This window comes from Cavia porcellus, unplaced genomic scaffold, assembly GCF_034190915.1.
Source record: "Cavia porcellus strain 051 isolate PalLab524CR breed Dunkin Hartley unplaced genomic scaffold, mCavPor4.1 scaffold_4, whole genome shotgun sequence".
Lineage (NCBI taxonomy): Eukaryota > Metazoa > Chordata > Mammalia > Rodentia > Caviidae > Cavia > Cavia porcellus.
The window spans coordinates 88,321,568-88,345,136 of NW_026947487.1; the positions used below are offsets into that span (position 1 = coordinate 88,321,568).

Genomic DNA, 23,569 nt, shown 5'->3' on the forward strand with positions numbered 1-23,569 from the left:
CAGAGTCAGACAAAGCTCACATTTCTAGAAATTCCACATGTCAAGCAAAGTAATTTTTCATTTCATATTATTTTCCTTTTTAAATCTTATTTTCAAGAAAAAACTCAGATTCAAAGTTGCAAATTTTCTTCTTATGATTGCCCAACAGTTAAGGGAATATCCGTGACTCCAGTGTTGTTCTAGTTTCAAAAACCCAAGCCTTCAAATGTAATTATTTTAAGGAAGCATTAAATCACACACTAAACTGGGGATTTAGCTCAGCAGAATAAGCGCCTGCTTTGCAAGCACAGCGTCATCATTTCAATCTCCTGAACTGATAAAATAAATAAGTAAATAAAAATAAAATATTTTTTTAAAAAGTCACACCCTAGGACACACATTCTAAAGCTGTCCTATGCTTGCCTTCGAATATCACATATCTTAAGTTTTCCTTAAAGTGACTTGTACAGTAATAGAAGTTTTGTGGAATATAAAGAGCAATCAAATAGCTAAGATGTCAAGCTTTTGGAATTAATATGGAATGTCTTTTCTCTTCAACGTAAATGCCAGGTTAAAGGCAGGAGACTCCCCCTTGAGAAGACAATATGGCTTGTGTTTCTATGGCTGGAGGAAGAATAGCTTTCAGCTTTCCTTTCTCAACATTGCTGGTAATGCATGGTAACAACATTAATCAGGATGTGTTGAAATATCTCCCAATAAAATGTCTTTTACTTGAAAAATATTATTTAAAACCTCCCATCCTGAACCACACACCTTTAAATTCATCCATCTGCTTGTTCATTTGAATATGCTAATTTCTTAGCCCTGGAAGTTGAAAGTTGGTGCTCAAATGTTTTCCATTTTGCAAATATCAAAGTTTTAGCAATTTATTAGAGCTCATGTAGTCTTGTGAACAGTTTCTGCTCTACTTACATGGTTTAACTTGGAGAGGGTGACATGTGCTTATTTTTTATTAGTTGCAAAGTTCTTTAAGAAATGGTCACAGCTCCTTATAACCATGATGAAACATGAAATTTTAATTGATACCCTGCCATGTAACCTTTATGCAAGAACTGCCCTGGATGACATTTCCAATCATCTGTGGATAACCGAGGTCATAATGGCTTATGCTGTGGCATATTTGAAGATTGTGGCAAATTTGAAGATTGTAGGCTGTCTTCCCTTCCAGCCCACTTGCCCTTTGGAACCAGCTACAATTAAGAGAGAGCATTTATTGGATGTGTTTTGGCTTGATGTACACCAACTCATTGCATTTCACTTTGCTTTCCAAAATACACCAGTAAAGTCTCCCTGAGTATACAAGAAATTGATATTAATTAATTTTGAAACTATAATTAGGTATTTATAAGCATTTTACTCTTCTTTAAAATCTCTTGTTTATACCACAAAAATATCTCAATCTTATTCTATTATGTGTTTTACATGTTTTTGATGCTTTTAAATATACACTGATATAGCAAGGAATAAGCTGGCTTCTACTGCCCTCTCATTCAACACATGAATCCCACCATTCTTAACCATGTGCCTTCTACTGCAATAGAGGACTTTAAAATGGAAACACTCATGGTATCTTTGATCATCCCTTGCACACAGTGCATTAACTCACTTGTGTAAACTACAAAGCAGGCAATACTTACTCACACCATTAGAATGAATATATTCTGGAATAGAGCAGAAAAAAAGAGCTTAGGAGTTGGTGTTATTCTAAATTTCAATTGGCAAAATACTTTCATATACTTGTTCACCTTGTGCTGTTATGATACACACATTTCACATGCAGACTTTATAGTTCAGTACAAAACTTAAAAGTGCACAGAAGACAAGATAAAGGAAAGTCTGTAGAAAACCTTGAAAGGGAACAAGAACCGCTGTCCGTGCTAATGAAAACATCTAAGTTATGTGTTTCTTAATGCTAAATCAAGTGTTGGAAACGATGTTGGATTTGCATTTTATCATATAACCTCACTTGCTTTGCTGCATATTCTGTGAAAAAAAATAAAGGTTCCACAAGATAACTGTGTGATATTTACAGCTGTAGAGACAGCTCTTAAGAGAGATTCTGGGCTTTTTACATCTAATTTTGGTTACTTGTTACACATACATAAACATGTGGGAATGTTTGACATTATTTCACTGTCACCCAATGATATTAGCAGCCTTAATAATTACACAAGAATAGCAACTCAAAAAATGAAAAAAGCAAAAAGGCATCCTTAGGTGATTACCATTATTCACATTATTCTGTCAAGGTGGAAAAAGGACAATAAAGATGTTTTCAGAAGTGAGTTGTACTCTTTGTTTGAAGTCATAATCATCCAGTTTTTCTTAGTAGTTGTTTCTATGCGAACAAAGTACAGAAGCCCACAAGTTACCTTACATCCATTAGAAAGACCTAAGACTGTAATTGGATGGAAGACTCACAGTTCAGTCAGCATGATGAACTGAGAATACTCTTTCCCTAATTCTCTTTTTCCCAGGTCAAGGACACATATGTGACTTTCTTGTGCTTTGTAGAAGGAATGTGCCACCCCCACCTCGGTCCTAACTTTCCTAAAGATTTAAGTTTCCAGCTCATCAATTTTATCTGTGCAGCAATTGATAGCAGATGAAGAAGAAAAATTTCCTCTTTTGTTCTTATTATAAAAATAAGTGCTACACATTCCTAATGTCTACACAAGCTTTGCCATGAGGAGCCAAGATCTTTTACAAAAAAAGACACAAATGACAGTATTCCCAAGGTCTGCATAATAAGATAGCTGCATATAATTTGTTTGGACATTACACTTTTACCTTTGTGTTCTGTGCCATTTAGCAAGGCAGAAAGACACTATAATGCACATGTTCTAACAGACCAACATTCCTTTGAATAACTAATTTTCAAAGTCACTCACAGCATCTATTGGACAGCATTAAATCCTTCAGAAAATATTTGTTTTTAATCAACGCAATACATCCCTGCCTGTTTTGACTGGTTCTCTATGATAGATAGAAGCTAGAAAGGGAACTGCCTGAGGCTCACTATGTTTCAAATAAAAAAAATATTCTAACAGACATCTCATAGTCTTTCATATTTCCTTTTCTTTGTTACCTAATCTATAAAGTACCTTCTGTTCCCACCTGATGGCTCCCAAATTTGGGTACTTTTTTAAACTACTCAGACATTACTATTTTAATATCTGCTCTACATTCCTTGGAAATATCCATGAGGGAGATGATTCAACTCAATATGACCAAAGGTCTAACTGCTGGAGTACCACTCCATCAATGGGGGGATGGGGAGTTATGGTGGAATTTTTTTTTTCCACTTAAATCTTTGGGGGGGGGTATTTAAATGTTCCTCAAGGAGCCTCTCATATTGAAAGCTTGGTTGCTGATTTTTGTTTTATGGAATGTGATTGAATGAAGGTTGTGACTTCATCAGTGCATTATCACATTAATATGACCATCATTTGATCTTACTAACAATATTGAGAAAGAATGAAGTAAAAGATGGGGCCTAGTTGAGATATTGGATCATGGAAACACAACACTGAGGACAATATATACTCCCTGGTTCTCTCTCTTGGGCCCTTTTCCTCATTTTCTGCTTCTTTCCTGCCATTAAAAAGAACAGAAGAAATTGAAAATGTTACCTTTTGCCCCAGAAGGAGCTATGTATTAAGTTGAGGTCCAAAGAAGCTGCTGAATAGATTAGTGTCTTTAAACAGAAACTAACTGCAATGGTACCTCAGTTCAACAAACTTACTTTGTTCCACAATTCTAGGTATCATAACTGCATTTGTGTTTGTGTTCAGAAGATAGCCATGGTCACATTCATCATTCACTGTGAAGTTTGTGAACAGAAGCGAAATTTTGCCAAACGCTTCTGTTTGCAAGATTAATTATTTGCAAGAAAAAACATAAATTAACCTAGGTACTTTGTAAGGAACAAAAAGTTAGGTACATTGAAGGTATCGTAGGAATTAGCAAAATGATTTCCACTATAGGCACAAAGGTACAAAATTGTCAACCTTTTGTTTGAAAATAAAGTCTCTGAGATCCTTGCTTGAGAATGATTTCCTACTCCTAGAGAACTTTTCCCTTGGATTCATTTCATCATGCTCAGCCAACGAGGTATTCAGGGGCTGCTGCAGCATTGAACCGAAGGAACTAATTTACTGCTTCTCTTACAGCATGCTCTAGTGTCATTTACGTGACAATGCTTTACAGGCACACAAAATGCAAAAGTTGTGACCAGAGAGGCTTATATGAGGTACTAGGTATTGTTTTTCAGTAATGAATCAGCTGTTCAGCATTACTTGCATAATGCGCCTTTTTCTAAAAATATAAGTAGTGTTTTTACAAGGCACCCATCTTACAGCAAAAGGTAACTGAATTGTGTCTGTCATGACCTTGTTCTCTATCAATTTAGGAAATCGGGAACTGTATTCCAGAACTCGATTTTCCATGTTGTGCAGGTTAAATACGACATGAGATTTTGAAGGCAGAAGTGGAGAAGACAGAGGCAAAGTGACATAAATTACTAGACATCTCTCACTGGACTTAGAAGATCTTTGGATCACTGTATTGGAGTGTGGTAGACACACTTATAAGTTTGTTGGCAGCTACAGAATTTATTCTTTCTGGTTCTCTGGTCTTGGTGAATGTGAAACACTATGACAAAAGATACCAACTCCTATAGTTTGCCCCTTTATGGAAATTTGGGATAAGAGAGAAAGATGTAATGTCTAGCTTATCTAGATGGTTCTACTTTGTCTACTCAAATTATAGTACATTCCTAGGTTTTCCAACTCACTTTCAAATTTCAGACCTATGACTGGAGGCAGAAACAATAGCTTTGGATGCATTTTTTCATAATGTTGTAACATCTAATTTGTGTAACACCATTATTCTGTAGATTTGAATGCTATTGCTTGTTTGAAGGGGGTCCTATTCTTACCAGTGAATAAATCTTGCATAGCTACTTCATGTTTCTGTCTCTGTTTTCTTACTTGTAAAATAAGAAAACTAATATTCAACTAATAAAGTAATTGATAGGATTGAAGTATTATAAAATGCTTAGAATAGTTTTTGACAAAATATTTACTGAATATTATTCCTTCTTTAGCAATAAAATACTTCTTCATTATACTTGCCTTAAACTAATATCAACACTGGAGATTTCAGAATGGATAATGTGTAATATTTACATAGTTATTTCTAAAACCATAAAATTTATTTGGTGACACTTCCCTCAACTGTAATGCATTTTCTGAACTCAAATATCTTTTGGTAACTTGTGATAATTCATAATTGCTAGATGATGGTGCAACTTGGAAAGTGTGACATGGTTATAAAGAGAAGATTCTATTCGTCACACTTCCTGACATTAGGGAAATGAATAAAACCATATCTTGCAGTGGCACAAGTATGATCATTCATACTATAAACTCTTTGATAAAGACACAAAGGATAAAATGTCATTCTTGTCCCCTGTGTTCCATATGATCCATACGTTCTCACCTACAATCCCAACTTACAATTGTTATGTCTTTTTCAAGATATAAAATGTATATAAAATATATGAGCCCACCCTTGTATCTCTGTCCCCTACTGGTTGATATACATAGATTCAGATTTAACAGTCTTGTATGTCTTTCCTTCCACTTCCGTCTATTGACCTGGGTGCTTATCTATACAGATCAAGTTACCTTGCCATATAATTTACTTCCATATTTTTTGTGTGAAGTGACTGATACATCATAAAATTTATTCTACAAAACTAATTCTGTAAGGGTTAGTCAAAAAATAAAGTATTAGATTTAAATTGAAGAGCAGCATCTCATTAATTAACTAACAGAATTATCAAACTTATATTACCGAGATATAAAATTTTTAAAAAATAATATGTGAATGCAGGTGTTAGGTAACTCCACTGGCTCTAGCAGCAAAGTTCTGAGGAGAGCATCCTATAATCTGAAAGTATATTGAGAAAGATACACGTTTATTTTCTAAACCAAGACTTTAAAATTTCATAATTAAGTGTTTTGGAGATTCTTTGACAGGCAGTTGATCTGTTGTTCTACCAACTGAGTAAGGACAAAACTTGATCTCTGTCAGTGTTTTCTTTCAAACCCCACTTAATTAATCACTTTTAGAATGGTTATGTAACAAAACAGAAATTTTACTACACTAGATGCTAAATTATAGAAGCCTAAGACAAATGAAGTTGGAAAAATATGTAAGAAAAATTTGTCCATTTCTTGAATTAATAAATAGACTGAATCTTGAAATATTAATTTTAATGTAAGAACAATGAACAATAAATAAAAATAAGAATAATAAAAACTAAAGTTCAGGATCACAGAAATGTCAAGGCAGAATTCCACTGTGTTCTCAACTTGTATAATATAAAGTTTTCTGTCAGGGTTTTAGTTTGCCTTGAGATAAGTGTAGATTTACTGATTTGAAAACAATTTTCAGTATTTGGAATTCTAGAATATTTCTTGAAAACAAAGTGATAGATATCTTATTTTCCTCAGAAGCGCTCAGAGTAGACCTGGATGAAATACTTACCATAGAAATTTTTCAGAAAACAGAGAAATGAGGTTTATTTGTTAGAGAGACAAACCAATGAATCTAGATGTAGTAAATAACAAAGCCAATGAGGTGGTAGATACATGTCTAGGAAACAGAAAGTCAACCTGAAGATAATCAAATTTAATTGAAGATAATTCTGAAAAGGAAGCATAGAGAAAAAAAGGAGGAAAACTTTAAAAGGAAAATAAATAAAATTTGAGCATTAACTACTAGTGTGAATTACCTTGGAAACTAGGGTTTAATTAGTACACAGATGGATTGACCTTGTTTAAAAACATAGGTTGTGCTGTATCATCAGTGTTGTCCCTTCACTTAGAGACTGCAAAGGCTAAGTCAATTCTTTAATTTAATCTTAATTCTCTAAAACATCCATTTAAATTGTACTCATGAATAGATGCTACCAGTTTCTAAAATAAATTGTTGACAACAAAATACAATTTTGTTGTATTTTGTTGTATTTCTTTAGGTATTCTAAAGAAAATGGGTCAGTGTACATGGTAGGAATAGACCCAGAGATTAAATTTGATCCCAGTGAGTTCAAATTTCAAATTCTATATGGAATTTTTGAAATACATTTTTCATAATATTGTTGAGAACAAAATGAAAGTGTTGCCAATATTCCCACTTGCAAAATCAAATAAGGTATTTTATTGTCAATTATACTATTCTAATGAAATTTTGCTAGCTTAATTTTGAAAATTCATCTTCTAAAAAGAAATACACAGATTTGTTTATTTATTGGTACTGGGGATTGAACTCACAACCTTGCACTCTCCAGGCAGGTGCTTATACTGCAGGATTAAATCACCATTCCCAAAAATTTCTTTTGAAAGGGACTACTGGAAACACTTCCTTGATGTGGTATTGACAACTTAATAGGCATGAGCCTCATGCATCTCAGACACCCCTCCAATGAACATTTCTAAACACTTGGTCTTGAAATGGCTAAAAGAGAAGTCTCCCTAAAATACATAATTAACTTCCTTAAGGTATTCCCTCCGTGTTAGTTTATTTCCATATTTGCTTTATAATTTCCATCAAAGAACCTAAAATGGAAGCAATCATGGACATGAGTAGATCAATGTGAATATCCTAAAAATAGTGAATGATTTATTAGGGACATACAACGGAGGAATTGTACTTTTCTGTTCCCCATAATTGACTCATGTAATGTAATCATGTAAATCAAGTATTAAAGAATAAAAAGCATTAAAGCAAAAAAAAAAAGTGGTGGGAGCATCATCATCAATAAAATTATGCAAATAAACTTTGTAAGTATTCCCATTATCACTCACCAAACTTACTCTTGACTACCATGTGTAAGTAAGTTGATAATTACTTAATTCATTTTAGGCTTCTCTCAATTATCCTATTTGGATATTGTGTTAATTTTTAAACACAGACTTCAGAAACACAAAAATCTGCATTTAAAAAAAAATGTTTGTTTTTTCCACTATGTGTGTGTGTGTGTGCTATTCACTATATATATATAGTCAGCCATTTTGATAACGGTTTTTATGTGCATAATGAATGCTTAGCTTCTTTATGCAGAACAGAAATAACAAAATCTTCAACCCACCTCAGAATTTGAAATCCACAGCTTTTATTGACACTCATATCAGATATAGCAGCTGGATTTCTTTTGAGAGTGTTTATTTCAACCTTCCTGATTTCCCAGCCATGGTTTCCTAAAGAATTTCCATTTTATTCCTCACTCTTAATAAAGCCAGACAAAAATATATTCAAACCCATCAAGATATTTTTCCTCCTTCTTACTTTACATCTCTCCTTTACATCTTTAAAAATAGAGAAATGCTGCTGAACTCCTTTCAAATCTAGATTAGATCAAGAAAGAAAGCACAATCTCTGAATTATGAAAAGGAAATGTGTTAAGATTTAAGGAAGTGTGTTAGGTTTAAGACATTTGTCAGTATGTAACATCCTTTCATCTTTTAAGATTATGTGATATAAATTGTTTCTTTAATACTGAGAATATGAAAAATTAATCTCTTTATTACTTTGGATATATTCTTTATGTGTGTCTAAGATATGAACTGAGCTATGCCAATAATAACAAGCTGATCTGTGTAAGCTATAGGCATCATAACTTGAGATTCACTTTTTAGAAGCTGCAAATTTCACTATTTAGCTGCAGCTAAATTAACATGTGGTCTTGCATAGAAACAAGAAAGTATTCTCTTTAGATGTGTGTTTCTAAGGCTTTTGTAGAGTAAAATCCTCTAATATTGCAGACTACTTCCTTTCGAAAAAGATTTCTGTAATCATGTAAATGTCTGCATCTCCTCATAAGGGCATACCTATGAATTTATTATACTATGATATATTAATATTTAAGGATTCGAATAGAAAAAGTTTGAGCACAGTTTGATGTTTAGTACATTGGACCATTTTCATTAATTTAATTTTGTATATAGACTACCAAATGTTGCCATAAATCTATTATATAATAATAGTTGAACAAATGTAGGAAGCATTATATAGTTTTTGTCTTCTTTCCTGTGTGAATGCCTTTGTCTGAACAATTCAATCCAAATGTCTTTAGGCGTAACTGGGTGAGCTTGCAGTCCAGCTTCTGTCTGTCAATACAAGGAGGTGAAAGGAGAGTAGGGAAATCAGATGGTTAGCTGAGAAAGTACCAACCCTAGTTATGCTCCTACCACCTTGTTTTAATGGCCTAGATAGTCATTGTTTTGGGCTCCTTGCTGTTGTTACTTATTTTCTTTTATGTTTTGTGTTTTTCTAGTAATTTGTTTTGTTTTTCCCTCTAATACATAAAACATAGGTATACATACAGAGGCTCATACATGCGCAGAACTTCCCCTAAACAGTTTAGGAGAGTTGATTCTATAATGCATGATGAGATGAACGGCTACTTTGAAGAAAAAGAGGCACTATGGTACCCATTGCTGATTCTGTATTATCATGCTGTGAAATCCAGTAACGCTATTATTCTTTGTTCAGAGCGGTTTTAGTCTGTTTTGTATTGTTTAATTTCAGTGTACAAGAAGGTGTGACATTACAGCAGCCATTGTTGATTTTCCTACTGTTTGGTATTGAAGGCTTATAATGCCTTCATAACTCTGTTCTCATCAGTTTAATCTATTTGGTTTTGTATGAATTCATTGTGTGTGAAGATATGGACAACTGTTTGGAAGAAAAAAAAAGACATGATGGTAGTCATAGTAGATATTCTGTTATCTTGCTTTGAAATCTGCGTTATTATTTTCTTCTGATCTACTTTGTTCTGTTTAGTTTTACCCTCTTGAAAATAAAAATAAAAAAGAAAGCAAGTGGAGAAAAATCATGACAAGGCCAATGAGTGATCTGATTAATCCTTATACTAAAGGTAACAACCAATCACATTTCTCACCATTGGGGAAAAAGAAAAAAAAAAAAATAGAATGAATCCTGAGGTGTAACTTCGTCATTGAGTATACTGAGGTGAGCTCATGGTTTCCTATACAAAGACGGAGTGCTTTTAAGTTTGTCACGAGAGGACATGACAAATTACTGCAAATCAAGTTGCTTAAAACAACAGGAATTCATTTTCCTGCAGTTTTGGTCCAAAATCACAGTGTTGGTAGTCTCAAATTCCTCCCTGAAGTATTCTCCCTTACTCTTTAGAGCTCCTCATGCATTCTGGCATGTAGAAGCTTGTGGTGACACAGTTCAAGTCTTTGCTTCCAACTCCACAAAACTTTATGTGTGCATGTTTGTCTGTGTTTTTATATGGTCTTTTTTATAAGAATTCAGTCACTAAATTGAGGGCCCAGTCTAGTCCAGTATGACCTGGGTTTAACAATTAAATCTGTGCAGACACCTTTTCTAAATAAGGTCATACTCGAAAGTTAAAAATAGACAACAAATCTTTATGAACAGAATTCTTTAGATCTACCCTGTCCACTAAGTTAAAGAACATTGACATGCTAATAGTAATGAACAAAATCAATATTTAGACTTTCATGTATAAATATCATTCTCCTTAAATGGAACTAGACTTCTTTGTATAAGTGGCTAATTTTAGGACAGGAGAACAGTGAACACATATGAGATTCAAATACTTTGTTAGTCAGAAATTAAAAATGTACTCCAATAATGTTGGAGACATGTCGATAGATGATAGAATACTCTTTAAATCCATATCATTACCAATTTGGAGAAAATATGAACATCAAAATAAATACTCCAAATAATCTATTAGGGCTCATTAAATGAAACAAAAATCTAAAACTCCACATTAATATGAATAAATACAAAATTAAGTACGAAGTGAGGAAAGCAATTTTCCCTTGATGAGAATGCTGTTATGACTTATGCTTAGACATCCCTTCAATGATTCATGCAGTCATAGGTGGAATTTTTCAGAGGTAGCTAGATTTAAAGTGTGTGATAATGGAATTAAGGGTATATAATTACTAAACAGTCCACTGATTGGTTTGGTATTGTTATGGGTGTGGATAACAAACAGGCCCGCTCTGGGTATGGGGGACACCACTCAAAGAGTGGGTATCCTGGAATGGATAAGAGGGAGAGGCAGGCTGCTGTTTATTTCACTACTTTGCTGTCTTCTGCCTGCCATGAACTGTTTCTCCTCTGTGATACCTCCACTATGCCACTGTCGCTAGAACCAGAAAGGTATGGATTGAAAATTCTACAAAGTATGAACCAAAATACAGCATTTTTCTTTAGCTTGGGATATTTGCAAGTTTATTTCAAAGTTGTCAAGATGAGAAAAGTAACTAAGACACAGACAATCAATGTATGTAGAATGAAAAAATCAAGAAAAATCTTCATTTCCAGCTCTTATAAAAATAATTAATTTCAATGGATGTTAAATTATGGGTTCAATGGATATTAAATTATGGATTCATAGTTTGATGTAGAATAAGATATTTATGAGGTTTGAATCTATTTCTCCACAGAAGATTAATCATAAAGAGAATAAGAATAATTTTACATGGCAGGCACATGACAAGCACCTCCTTATCCAAATGATCAAAGTTATAATTACCAATAATGAAATAAATTAGAATCTTGTATCACTTGATACAAATACCTAATGCATTATTTCCTATAGTGTCATATGTATATATATATATATATATATATATATATATATTCTGAATATAATTACAATGAAACCAGACAGACTGATTCTAACTAAGGAATTTTAAAGAATAGTTGTTCTAAATTGTCAATTGTAAATATCATAACAGGAAATGAAAAACTGAAGCAAATCGAAGCACCATTTCATATAGAATAGGAGTCATGTGGTTCGGGATAAGATCCTTTTTATTTAATTTTTTTTTCTGCTTCTTTTTCTAAACCTACAAGGACATTATTAGGACAATTAGAGACATTTGAGTAAGATCTGTGTATTTAAAGACAATGGTGTATCACTGTCACATTGCTTATTTTGATAGTTGTATTGTGGTTGTGCAGAATACCATTTGCACTGGGAGAACTTACTAAGGTAGTGGAGCAAAATGTCAACAGCTTACTCACTAAGAGTTTAAGAAACACATTTTGATTATATTTGCTACTTTTCCTGAAAAGCAAATTTATTCTAAATGTGCAAAATAAAAAACAAAATTTTAAAAAAGAAACAAAAAAATAATTCATATTATATATGGGTCTTCTTCTGAAACAGAATTTGAGGATGTATACCATTACAAGATGCATTTAGAAAGACAAATCACAATGTTAGTGCTAAGGAAAAGCAAAAGAATACAAGTAACACATAACTGCAATTTTCATAAGAAAAAATATGAATCATATAGTAATTTTAAAATTTTTCCTTTAGCTGTATCATTACTCAAGCAGAGTAAATAGGCTTGAATATTGTGGACAAACTTTTACTATCTTTTGGGGAAAAAAAGACTTCAGAAAGCAGTGATGTTTGCCTTTAAAAAATATTTACCAAGTTATTTTCTGACCTCTTGATATTTCAATTAATATTTTTTTTTGGTGGAGGTTACACTTTTCTTTTGTATTCACCACCAAAATTGCAGAGTTAATTCAAGTTGCTTTTTGTCATCTTTGTGTTTAATATATTAGCAGGATCTTAGCTCCAGTCATTCACCACGTGGATCTTAATTAATTTTACTGTTATTGGAATTCTATGTGATCTAATGTTCTCACATTTTTAAAGTACTTATGTTCTTTTAAAGTACTTATATTCTTATCTTGCAAATTTCATACCTTAACCGTCTTTCCCTTTAATTTAATTTTCAAAGTAGGCTTATCTCAGAGTTTGCCCACCTTTGAAACCCATTAACTGTTAGAAAATGCAGTAGAATCATCAGGCCCATATAAACTAAATTCTCTAGGGATATTATAATAGATCTGTACAATACACTGCTTAAAATCATGAGGAGCTAGAGCCACATGTCCGGACTTAAATCCTAACTCCTTTACTTAATATCTACCTTATATTAGCTATTAATTATCCTTTTTTCTGATTAAAAAAATATCAGGGAAACTAATATTGCTTCAAAGGTTGTAGTACTCTTGTGGATTTAGAACCGTGTAACACAGCTTCTATCATGTAGTTACTTTTCTATACATATCTATCACCACTACCGAAGACCTGATTTTGCAGAAAATTGAGGAAATTGTTCCAGTGTCGAGTTTCACGTAAATGAGTGCAAGGCAATGCAATCATGCCTAGCAGTTTAAGCACTGCTTACTGTCTTATCTCTTTATTCCTATCTTCAATAATATGCCGTCTTGAATAAAATAAAGTTAATTCCAGCATATGACTTTTTGAATTACAAAGTTAAGTCTTGTTGAGCAATTTTTCATTGATCAAGGTACTCATATAATACAGAAAATTTATTGAATTATACCAGTCTAAGTAAATAACAAAGGATGGTTTATAAAGATACTAATATGTTTTGGGGCATCAGTGAAATTCTAGACCAAGTAATTAGCACTTAGAAGAGTGATCATTGAATATTTCTAAATATACCTCTAGAGAGGGATTATCATATACACATAAAGTGAGCCTGAAATGGAGTCATTTACGCAAGTGAAAATTAGATTTGGAGCTAAATACTCTGAGTTCCAATTTCCAAGTCAAAAAGCAACTTCATTTTCCCCCAAACTAGGCTTATATAAGTAATCCAGTTTACAATATCCCTTTCCTCAATATCCAGTAACATTACAACTACAGATTTAGACCTTTAGAAACAATAAATGAAGGCAAATTTTCTTTAAAATGCCACCTTCGACACTGCTATTTTCCTATCCACAGTTAAAATCAGACAAGCTCAAATGTCTTTCTTTATTCAGTATTGCTATAAAAGTGAATTCTCTCATCAAGTTCTGAAATTCACAGTAGAATATAAAAGAATCATGTCTCCAGTTTCCAAGTAAGATATTTCTAAATTAATTTGGCTGCCATTTGGGCAAATATATATGTGTGTTTTGTCTTGACAGCTTGTCAACCAGCAGACAGTTCTCGAACATCGCATTCATTTCAGTTTAATATTGGTAAATTTCTCAATTAGAATTTTATTTTTCAATTTCTGCACAATGAAATCCCTCAGCCTTTGCTGGCATTCCTCAGGGCATACAGGTGCAAGTGCTGGCATTTTTGCAGTAGCAAACGAAGAAAAATGAAAGAAAGAAAGTGGGGTGGGAAGAGACAGGCTGAGAGAGAACAGTGGTAATGGGGAGAGAAAAGAGATAGTGGCTGACCTTCATCCTGATATTCACCTTCATGAGAAATGAAGAGAATAATTCATACTCGACAATAACATAGCACAGCTGTGTCTACTTCCTTTAACCAAAGAGGCTGGAGTCAAACAGAAACCAGACACCCGGTGCTTAAAATCAATACATAAGGGGAAGTACAGAGGTAAGAGGGGAAACAAATTAATAAAATAATTTCAAGAGCCACAGCAATCAGCAATTATGGCACAGTTATTTACTTTGTGACACTGTTTTACCTCGTGTTTTATCATGCAATTCTCATACAAAGAAAGCAAGAAAAGAATTATTATCCTTGCATTATAGTTAAGGAAAATAAGCAGTAATATAACCTCCCTGCACTTCAAAGTCAACCAGATAATAAAGGATGCAAAAGGGATTCAAACACAGACCTGCAATTGCAACACTTTATCTTTGATTTCTGGGAGACACGTCACAGGCTAATCATTTAAAGTATATCTATGTTGTATGCATGGATGTGTGGATGTGTATGCATATATGTAAGTGTGTATGTAAGTGTTAGTGGGTGTTATTTCTTTAAGTCTCAACTTTCTTAGTTGGAAAAAAATAAATCTAGAAAAAGGATGAATTTACAGGCACACATTGCATTCTGTAGTTAATAATATCTTTAAAAAGCTTTTCTCCCCTGAAAATATATTTACAATTGAGGAAGTTTCTAAGGTTTTCTTTCTCAACAAATCTATGACTTTCAAACAGAAAGGGGAGTTTCTGACATACTTATTGCCAACAGATAGATGGTTGGTATTAAGATTGAGAAAACATAACAATGAGGAAAAATACCACTTTCCTGTTCATCATTTCTTAGTAAGCTAAAGTATGCTGTGCATTTTGGAGATGCCAGTCACTCTTAAAAGCATCTAACTGAAATCTACAGAATAGGATGAAATAAACAGTTTTTCTGATGTAAATGAGTTGATCAAAAATAAGAAAAAAGTACCAAAAAATGAAAATTAAACAGTATTTCTCAGTTCTTGTTTTGTTTTTTTTTTTTTTTTTTTTTTTTTTGTATTTCAGAATTTAGAGGACGTGCATAGATGGAGCTTTGTATGTTATTGTGTAAGTTGTTTGTATGTATTTGTCTTTTTCATTTATTTTAGGAGTATGATGTTGATTGTTAGAAGATGACTTCCTGCTAAGAAGTCATAAAAATTCCCTAGAAAACTTTAATTTTAGTCAGATATAGGAACAATTTTGTTGTGATAGGAAAAAAAATAATCATAGACTGTGAAGACCTGAAATCATTTCTGATTCACCGTATCCATGAGTGTATCTACCAAAGGAGTGTTGTAGCTAAGAACAATGAGGTCAGATGGAGTCAAACCATCAAAACTTTCACTGACTAAGAAACCTGGGAATTTTTACTTGATGGAATGCAGACTCTGGTAGAATATAAAGGAGGTTTATTGCCAGCATAAATATACAGATTACCTAAGAATTAAGGTTAGAAAAATATAACTTACTAAGGTAATCTATTGGAAGATATGAACTAAAGGAGCAAAGTTAGATAACATGTTAAGATTATATTATAGGCAGGAGTGCCAATGTACTCTAGAAAACTCAAAGAGAAATAAATTTGGTGTGTCTTGTGTTTCATATAAAGGATTGTAGAGAGTAACAGGATCATTGATGAAATCAGAGCAGTTAGAAGTTTTACAAATTCCATAAGGAAAAGTTGGATATTTTAATATGGAGCCTGATCTTTCCATGGGCCATCAGAGGAAATTTTTCAGGGAGCTCCTAGGAATGTGGTTAGTACTTCAAGTAGCAGATGAAGAAGGGGATATGTATTGAAAGTCATCCACATAGACCAGATGGCTGAAGACACAGATTGACCAAGGTAGGCAATGAAAAAGGAGAAAAGAAAGGAAACAGGAATAGAGGAAAGCAAAGTAGAAGAGGAGAAAGACAAGAGAGAAGAGGAAGACCCACAAAAGGTTAGAGGGAGGAAAAAGAACTACAAGCTACAAAATAATTTTAAGTTGTCCATGACAAAAGAAGAGAGAGTTGTTCAAATGTAGATGTAGCAGATCAAGGGAGTACCACACTGACTGGCTAAAATAAATTACAAATACCACATCCACATTTGAGTAGGTAAAAGATGATCTGCATTTTAGCTGATAATGGGCCCCAGATTAGCCTTGAGATCTGCAATCAGTCCTTTGCATTCATTTGAACCTACAGTAAAGATTTGTGAGGATCTTTCATCCACATATTTCTTGCTATTTTTCATATGTGCGTGTGTGATTTTACTGAACAGTTTTATTTTATTGCATAGAATTTATGAAGAGAGTTCTTGATTTTTTTAACTCAATAATTTAACATAAAATTTGGGATATTTAAATGAAGAATATGTATGTCTGTATTTACCTGTTTCTGGCCGTCAGTTTATTTTCACCTGCTTGTATAAGCATGCTTGCCTCTTGTCTTACTATCTTCACATTCTAATTTAGGTGAATTGCTGCCCCCGTGCACTGTTAAATGTACTCAAACTTGGTGTATATTACAAACATAAAACTCACTTCTGTGTTTCTGTACTTTAAATATTGCACCCTTCCTATTGCTTTGGTCAGACGAAAGCTTGAACAATGTTCCTTTCACTATTTCAATTTTGAAGTTTTTGTATTATGGCTGGGTTTGGAATAGGAGAGTAGATACAACTTCAGAAAGAAAACCACAAAAACTAAGTTTTGGGACATGGATTGTGCATGCAAAGTATAGTAGATGTTTTGATGCCTCAAAAAAAGTAGAAGTGCTCAGTAGTGACTTCAACAGCTCCTACAAAGTGTTCAGTTGAGAAAAGCTGGCCACAATCCTAAGTCCCATTGGTAGTGGTGGCTGCCTACCCCATAGCAGATGCAGAGGAGCTCAAGTCCATATCTGGCTGACTACAGTCCTAGATGGTTTCCTGTTTCTCTATGCACTACATCTGCATGTGAATATGCACAAACAAATAATTAAACATGAAGCAAATATCAATAGGATTAGCTTGGCATGTTGAAACAAATCTTGATAAATCCGCCTCAGTAACAATACTCAAACTACAACTCTACGAGAGGAATACAAATTCAGCCTATTGAAGTATTGTCCTGTAAGAAGAGATATTTTAATAAAACTGCTCCTTTGTCAGGCAGCTCCTATTACTAAGGGAATAAAGCTATTGAGCTGTGGAATTTAGGCCAAAAGGGGGAATTTGGAAATGCAAATTAGAGATAAGTCAGTATTAAATGTCTCTCATTCAACAACACACCATCCCTGATGCCAGAAGCAATTTTAAATAGGACTCTTAGTGATTTAGTGAAATTGGAAGTGTACATACCCAGAATGGACATCTCTGGCACAGTAGCATGATAAGGTCCATTGAGAAACTCAGGTGCATTGTCATTGATGTCTTGAACTTTAATAATAAACTCAGAAGGAGGCTCCAGAGGTTTGTTCGTCTCCCAGTCTACTGCCTGGGCCGTTAGTGTATATTCAGCCTTTTCCTCTCGGTCAAGTCTCTTAATAGCATGGATGTCTCCAGTTATATCGTTTATTTGAAAGATTGTCCCAGCTCCATCACCTGATAGGATATACTTGATTTTTTTGCTTCCAGGATCCAGGTCTGTGTGTAGCTAAAATGAAAAGTAACATCAGTTAGTGATGGAGTATTCTGCAAAGTTCTTTTTCTACCTACTTTATGTTTGTTTGTGAGATTAGTTCTTTCAGCATCACCGCATCAATTTCTACTAAGAGTATCTATGCAAATACTCTGCATAACACTAGGGATAGCTATCAGAAACAAATATAATGAAATTCATTAAATAAATTAGAGTAGTTCTTAAGTGCTCTGACTTTAATATAAAATTACATGCTTTCTAAAGGATAAAATGGTCAAAGAGAAAATACAATATATATGTATACTCTTTTTCAATTTACTAAATAAATTTATATTAAATTATTTACTTATTTTACATTCTTTTGAATGTTATTATTAGCTACCTTTTATGAATTACTACCTCTGTGCCAAGAATTATATAATCCTTCATATAATAATCATTCTCTTAAATTTTACAAAACTCTTATTTAATATTTCATTTAAATATGAATAACTTGAGATATGACAAGGCACACAATAATCACTTCAAGATTCATATTTTATAGACTAAAATTAGCTTCAGATTTCCTGCTATAATTATACAAAAATTTTCTAATAATCTGACATATTAAGATCTTATGGTTTCTGTAGGACTTTACTTTTTTTTAAATTCTTACTCTTCCTATGGTCCAAGAAAATCCTATTTTATAAAGAAGAAGCCTGAGGCCAGAATATGACAGCATATTTGCCCAGAAATGACAATTTTCTACAAAAAAGACAACTTTCCAAAAGGAATCTAAATCCATTTAAAGTCCCAACACATATTTATTGAATGCATTGCTTTAGTTTATATACCATAAAAATATTTGGACTGGCATGTTTTGTAGGCTATAGGAGAGGATTCCTGGTTTCAAATCTTTACATTGTGTTATCAGGAGGATATAGGAATATTTTGAAATATTTGCTTTTTCCTTTCACTATGTTGATTTTGCTTCAAAAAAAGAAAAATGAAAGGAAATGGGAATGGATATTGTTTTTGTTTGCATTATTAAAGAAAAATTATAGAATTACATTTGCAAAATGTTTAAATATGTATAGTTTGAGTTAAATTAAGTTACTTCAATGCCGTTGTAGTTCCCATTATTGTTCCATGAAATGTCAAATATATGTCCTTTAAATAACACTGTCTCATTGAAAGAAACTCTTGGAAAATCAAAAGACATTGTGTTCTCTTGGGATCCCTTTTATTCAAAACAGGCTCTATCACTTTCTGTGCCAATTTGAATTGTATTTAGCGCTTCAATAAATGAAAGAAAGGATTATAAAAAAGACATAAAATAGGAACACAGAATCCAAATGCATCTAGATATACTACTTTACTTTTCCATATTTCAAACAATAAAACAAAAGATTACATCGAATATTTATTGAATCTCAAAGTGTATTCCTTTCATTTATTGTATTAAATTTATGAACAAGAACAAATATTGAAATGGCACTTTATCTTAATGAATGTGGGATTATAATTCATTAATGTGATATTAATCCTAATTTATGATCATTTTAATTTATGTGCATTTAAAATTTTCCATTAGCATTTTTATTAAAAAAAAGAAAATTTGAATAATATATCATTCGTGAAGGCTTCTATTCATATGCAAGTCACTCCAGAAGCACAGGAGATATCAGTGTGTGTCACTCTTGCCACAAATTTTTGCAAATTAACAAATAAAGTATTCATATTAGACTTATTGTATTTGTATTAGAACTTATTTGTATCATATTTTCTTTCTGACTGCTGATAATCACTGGTATGTAAATTGAACTATGGTCTTAGGTTTTGATGATTCCTTGTATGTCACAATAACCAAAGGAAAGGCAGAAAAGGACAAAGAATTTTAGAAGAACAAATCACAAAAAATAATACATTTATTTAAGTTTCAGTTACTAAACTGTGCAATAGATTTTGGAACCTGAGACCATCCATCTGTTCGAAAATAATTACAACACATAAGTGACAATATTAAATGACTTATATCTGAAACCATTTTGGTTTCATAACATTAAATCCTCCATAAATCTCTTGAAATGTTAGGGTAAGCCAAGTAGCAATTGAATTGTACACAAGTCCCCAAGATTCATTCAAAATTAGCTTTTCATACATATAACACTCAGAAATAAAATAGAAAAAAGGAATTAAGGAAATATTATTTGGTTCTTCTTTTTCCAGAATTTTTTTTTTTAGTTCATCTGGTTATATTCTAGATCCTGAGGCCAACAATAGTCCTAATAAGGATATTGAAATTATATGTTTATTCACTCATCTCATTATTTGTATCATGCACATATTATGGTGTGTGTAGGTAACTAATTTGACATTACAAAGATAAAGCTATGAATGCAAAAAAACAGAAATTTAGAGAGACAGACATACCATCATCATCATCATCATCATCATCATCATCATCATCATCATATGTATTGACTATTACCTGGCAAATATTCTGTACGTGTACAATGCAAGTGTGTATTCTAAGTATATCTTACATATGTTTCTCCATTCAGGGCATAAAGTAAATGATCCTGGTGGTTAGACAAATCCACCTTGTTTAATTTTCTGGTTTTTAATTTTCCCAGCACCCTGAATAAACAAACACCATGACACTAGAATCACACACCTATCTCTGAATTTGGTAATAAAGTGAAACTTGAAAAGAAAAATTTAAAGAACATGTTGAAACCACAAACACAGTGTGTTTTGCACCAGGAGGAAAAAAATATTAATAAAAAGCATTTTTACCTTTGTGATTGTCCATTTTTGCCATTCTTAGAGTTCTAAAAGCAGCTTCTAAAACTGACTGTTTAAAACATATGGAATGATAATTGCAGATTACTGAATTCTGAAACTTGCTATATTTAAAAGTCTTTCCAAAAAAGTGTATCTTTTAACAAACTGTGACTATTTCTCCATTTTATCAATAAAATGACTCAGATTAATGAGACTTTCCCAGAAAATACATAATCATCATGCAGCAATATTAACACCACCTATTTTAAGATTAATTTAGGGATTCATATGCATGCGTGAAGATCTATGATATGCAAGAAACAAGAATACATAAGAACAAAGAAATTATACATATGAAATAAGGTTTAAAGGAACAGAATAGATTATCTCAAAGAAGTAATGGTTAAAAGTTCATTTCTCAGAAGAACAGAAAATGTATGCCAGACACACTTTATAGTAGGGTTAAGTATTCCTTTAATATTAATTTTTTAATGGTAATGCAGTCTGCATAGAATATAGAGAGAAAGGCAGATAGTAACTGGAAGACTAAGAAGCAAAATGCGGCTACACTATGCAATTTGGAAAGCAAAGTAAAGAGTTTAGATTTTACAAGAGACCGTAAGTAGAAAGATTTCAAAAAGGAGTGTGTCCAAGACCTGATCATAGTTTTGTTGGTATCATATCACAGAGATTGCTACATACTAACTAGAAAGCATCATAAAGGCACAGAGAGGGGCAGATCAGAGAAAAACCTAAGACATCAACTCATACAGATGCCTCAGTGACTATTAAATCCAACCCATTATCCAGGACCTGTGACAGGTGTAACCAGAGGAATCCCAAAGCTTCTGCAGCCTAGCTGGAGAAACCCAGGGTCAAAGAAGCAGTCGTGATTGTAGGCATTCACGTTAAGTCTTCAGTTTCAGGACTCACAGTAGGACTGCTACAAAATTGAGGGGAATTCTAAGTATCAGCATCAGCCCGTCCTCCTCACCTTCCATATATTTGCTTAACGCTTCTCAATTAAAAGATAAATTTATGCCATAAAAGTTGTGGGAAGGTGCATTTGCATTTCATCCTACTTTGTATTCCCTCTGTCTAGTAACATATTTGTCATATTGTTGTCAATAAATTTTTTAGAGTAAAATGATTGTAAAGAAAGGGAGAAAAGAACATTTATTTTATTTTCAAAACAGTGATTTAAATTTTAAAAAAGCAATAGAATTTAGAAAACTAGATCCAGGGAATGTGAAATGCTTGAATTCCCCCAAGTAAGTATTCGAATTTGGCACTCAGTATAGGAGCTAATATATTGTGATGGGATTCTTGGAAAGAAGGTTCTGAGCTGGATAGATACCTATGTATATGGATAAAGGATAAAAAATTTGTGAATATTAATAACAATGTAGTGGTAGCAATTATATACAGCCATTATCATGGTCAGAGTTAGAGTAAGAACCTATATCTCTCTTGTGGTTATACATATTTATTGATAGGAAATAATGATTTCTCTGCTCTCACACAGAATCTTCTAGGACCCCATAGTAATCTAGTATAAAAGAACTTAGAGGAGATACATTTTTCCCTGTTTCCATTTTAGTACAAAATTATGAATCAGTTATTGGAGAGGTTCAGACTGTGCCACTGTGACTTCTTCTGGTACAATGAGGTGAGGGCTACATCTGAGCAAACGACAGGACAGATCACCCATTGATTGAAAACTGGTTAACTCGCACCAGAACTTATTTTGTGGTTCTGCTCTATCCAAAGGACTATACAGGAGAATTTACTCCAATTTTATTTCTTCTTCTAGAAAAGCATTTCAAGAAGAAAATAAACCTCTTTTAGAACCCAAAGGATCAAGAAGGATCTCTTCCACATAAATTTGCTATTTGCTGGTCCCAGATTTTCACGAATCTAATCACTCTTGGAGAAGGCAGTGCGGTTAGCACTTGAATCAAATTCACTTTAATACAGTTTTTATAAGTGGCCAGTACCTGTCTATTCGGGAGAAATGTCAGTATGGGTTACTAATCTAACAATGAATTATAATCTTCAAATCTCAGTCCTTCAGTACCAAAGTTAGGACTAGTTGCTTTGACACAATGTTTTTGAGCTACGGTTTGAAGTGAAAGGACAAGAACTTAATTTATGGCAGACACTCTGATATGCTGTTGGCGTGAGGAAGGAACAGCGAAGGAAAAAGACAAGAAAAACAGTAGAGTTCTTTTATGTTTTCTGAATGACTCCCCAGAAAAACCAAGAGCTAATGTTAACATCTGTTCTTCTTAACTTCTAACTCAGTCCTTTTGTGCACAACACAATATCTTCCAAAGTACGTTAACCAAACACGAAATGCACCCTTCGAGAGAGAGAGAGAGAGAGAGAGAGAGAGAGAGGTCCTAACATAATATTTAAAGTGAACTGGAGGACCAAGGGTTCTTGATATTTTAGTTAAAAAACACAATGATTGATGATGGTAGATGGGGTTGGGGGACGAAGCATGTCATGTTGGATCTTGTAATCTGTTAAATGCCTCTATGTGCTGAAAGGTTTTAGTAGTAGAATTAATATAAATAAGCCAAATTAACTTTCACTTAGGCCCTCCATTCTAAATGAATTGCAGAAACAAATTTTATAATGAAACAAAGTCTATGTAATAGACATAAAACACTCCAAGTTTTGGCTATGATCATGTTGTGATATGCAATCACTTTTAGGATCACCATACATTTAGAATATAATAGTTATTGAAATAATAATAATCATTCTCATCATAAATGTCATATAAACCAAATTATCCTAGCAGTTTTTATTGAATGAAAAAGAAAAACAGATATAAAAGAGTAGAAATGACACAGAATTTCAGAAAA

At 33.0% G+C, this 23,569-nt stretch overlaps 1 protein-coding gene across 5 annotated transcripts in view; it reads right to left on the reverse strand.

The window, feature by feature from the left end:
- Cdh8 (cadherin 8) overlaps window positions 1-23,569 on the reverse strand; it is a 337,933-nt gene that overhangs the window by 195,969 nt on the left and 118,395 nt on the right. For all 5 annotated transcript variants that reach the window (XM_063247432.1, XM_063247433.1, XM_063247434.1 and 2 more), the window contains exon 3: window positions 17,651-17,945. In XM_063247432.1, coding sequence (XP_063103502.1) covers window positions 17,651-17,945 — 295 coding nt within the window. The remainder of the gene's footprint in view (window positions 1-17,650; window positions 17,946-23,569) is intronic.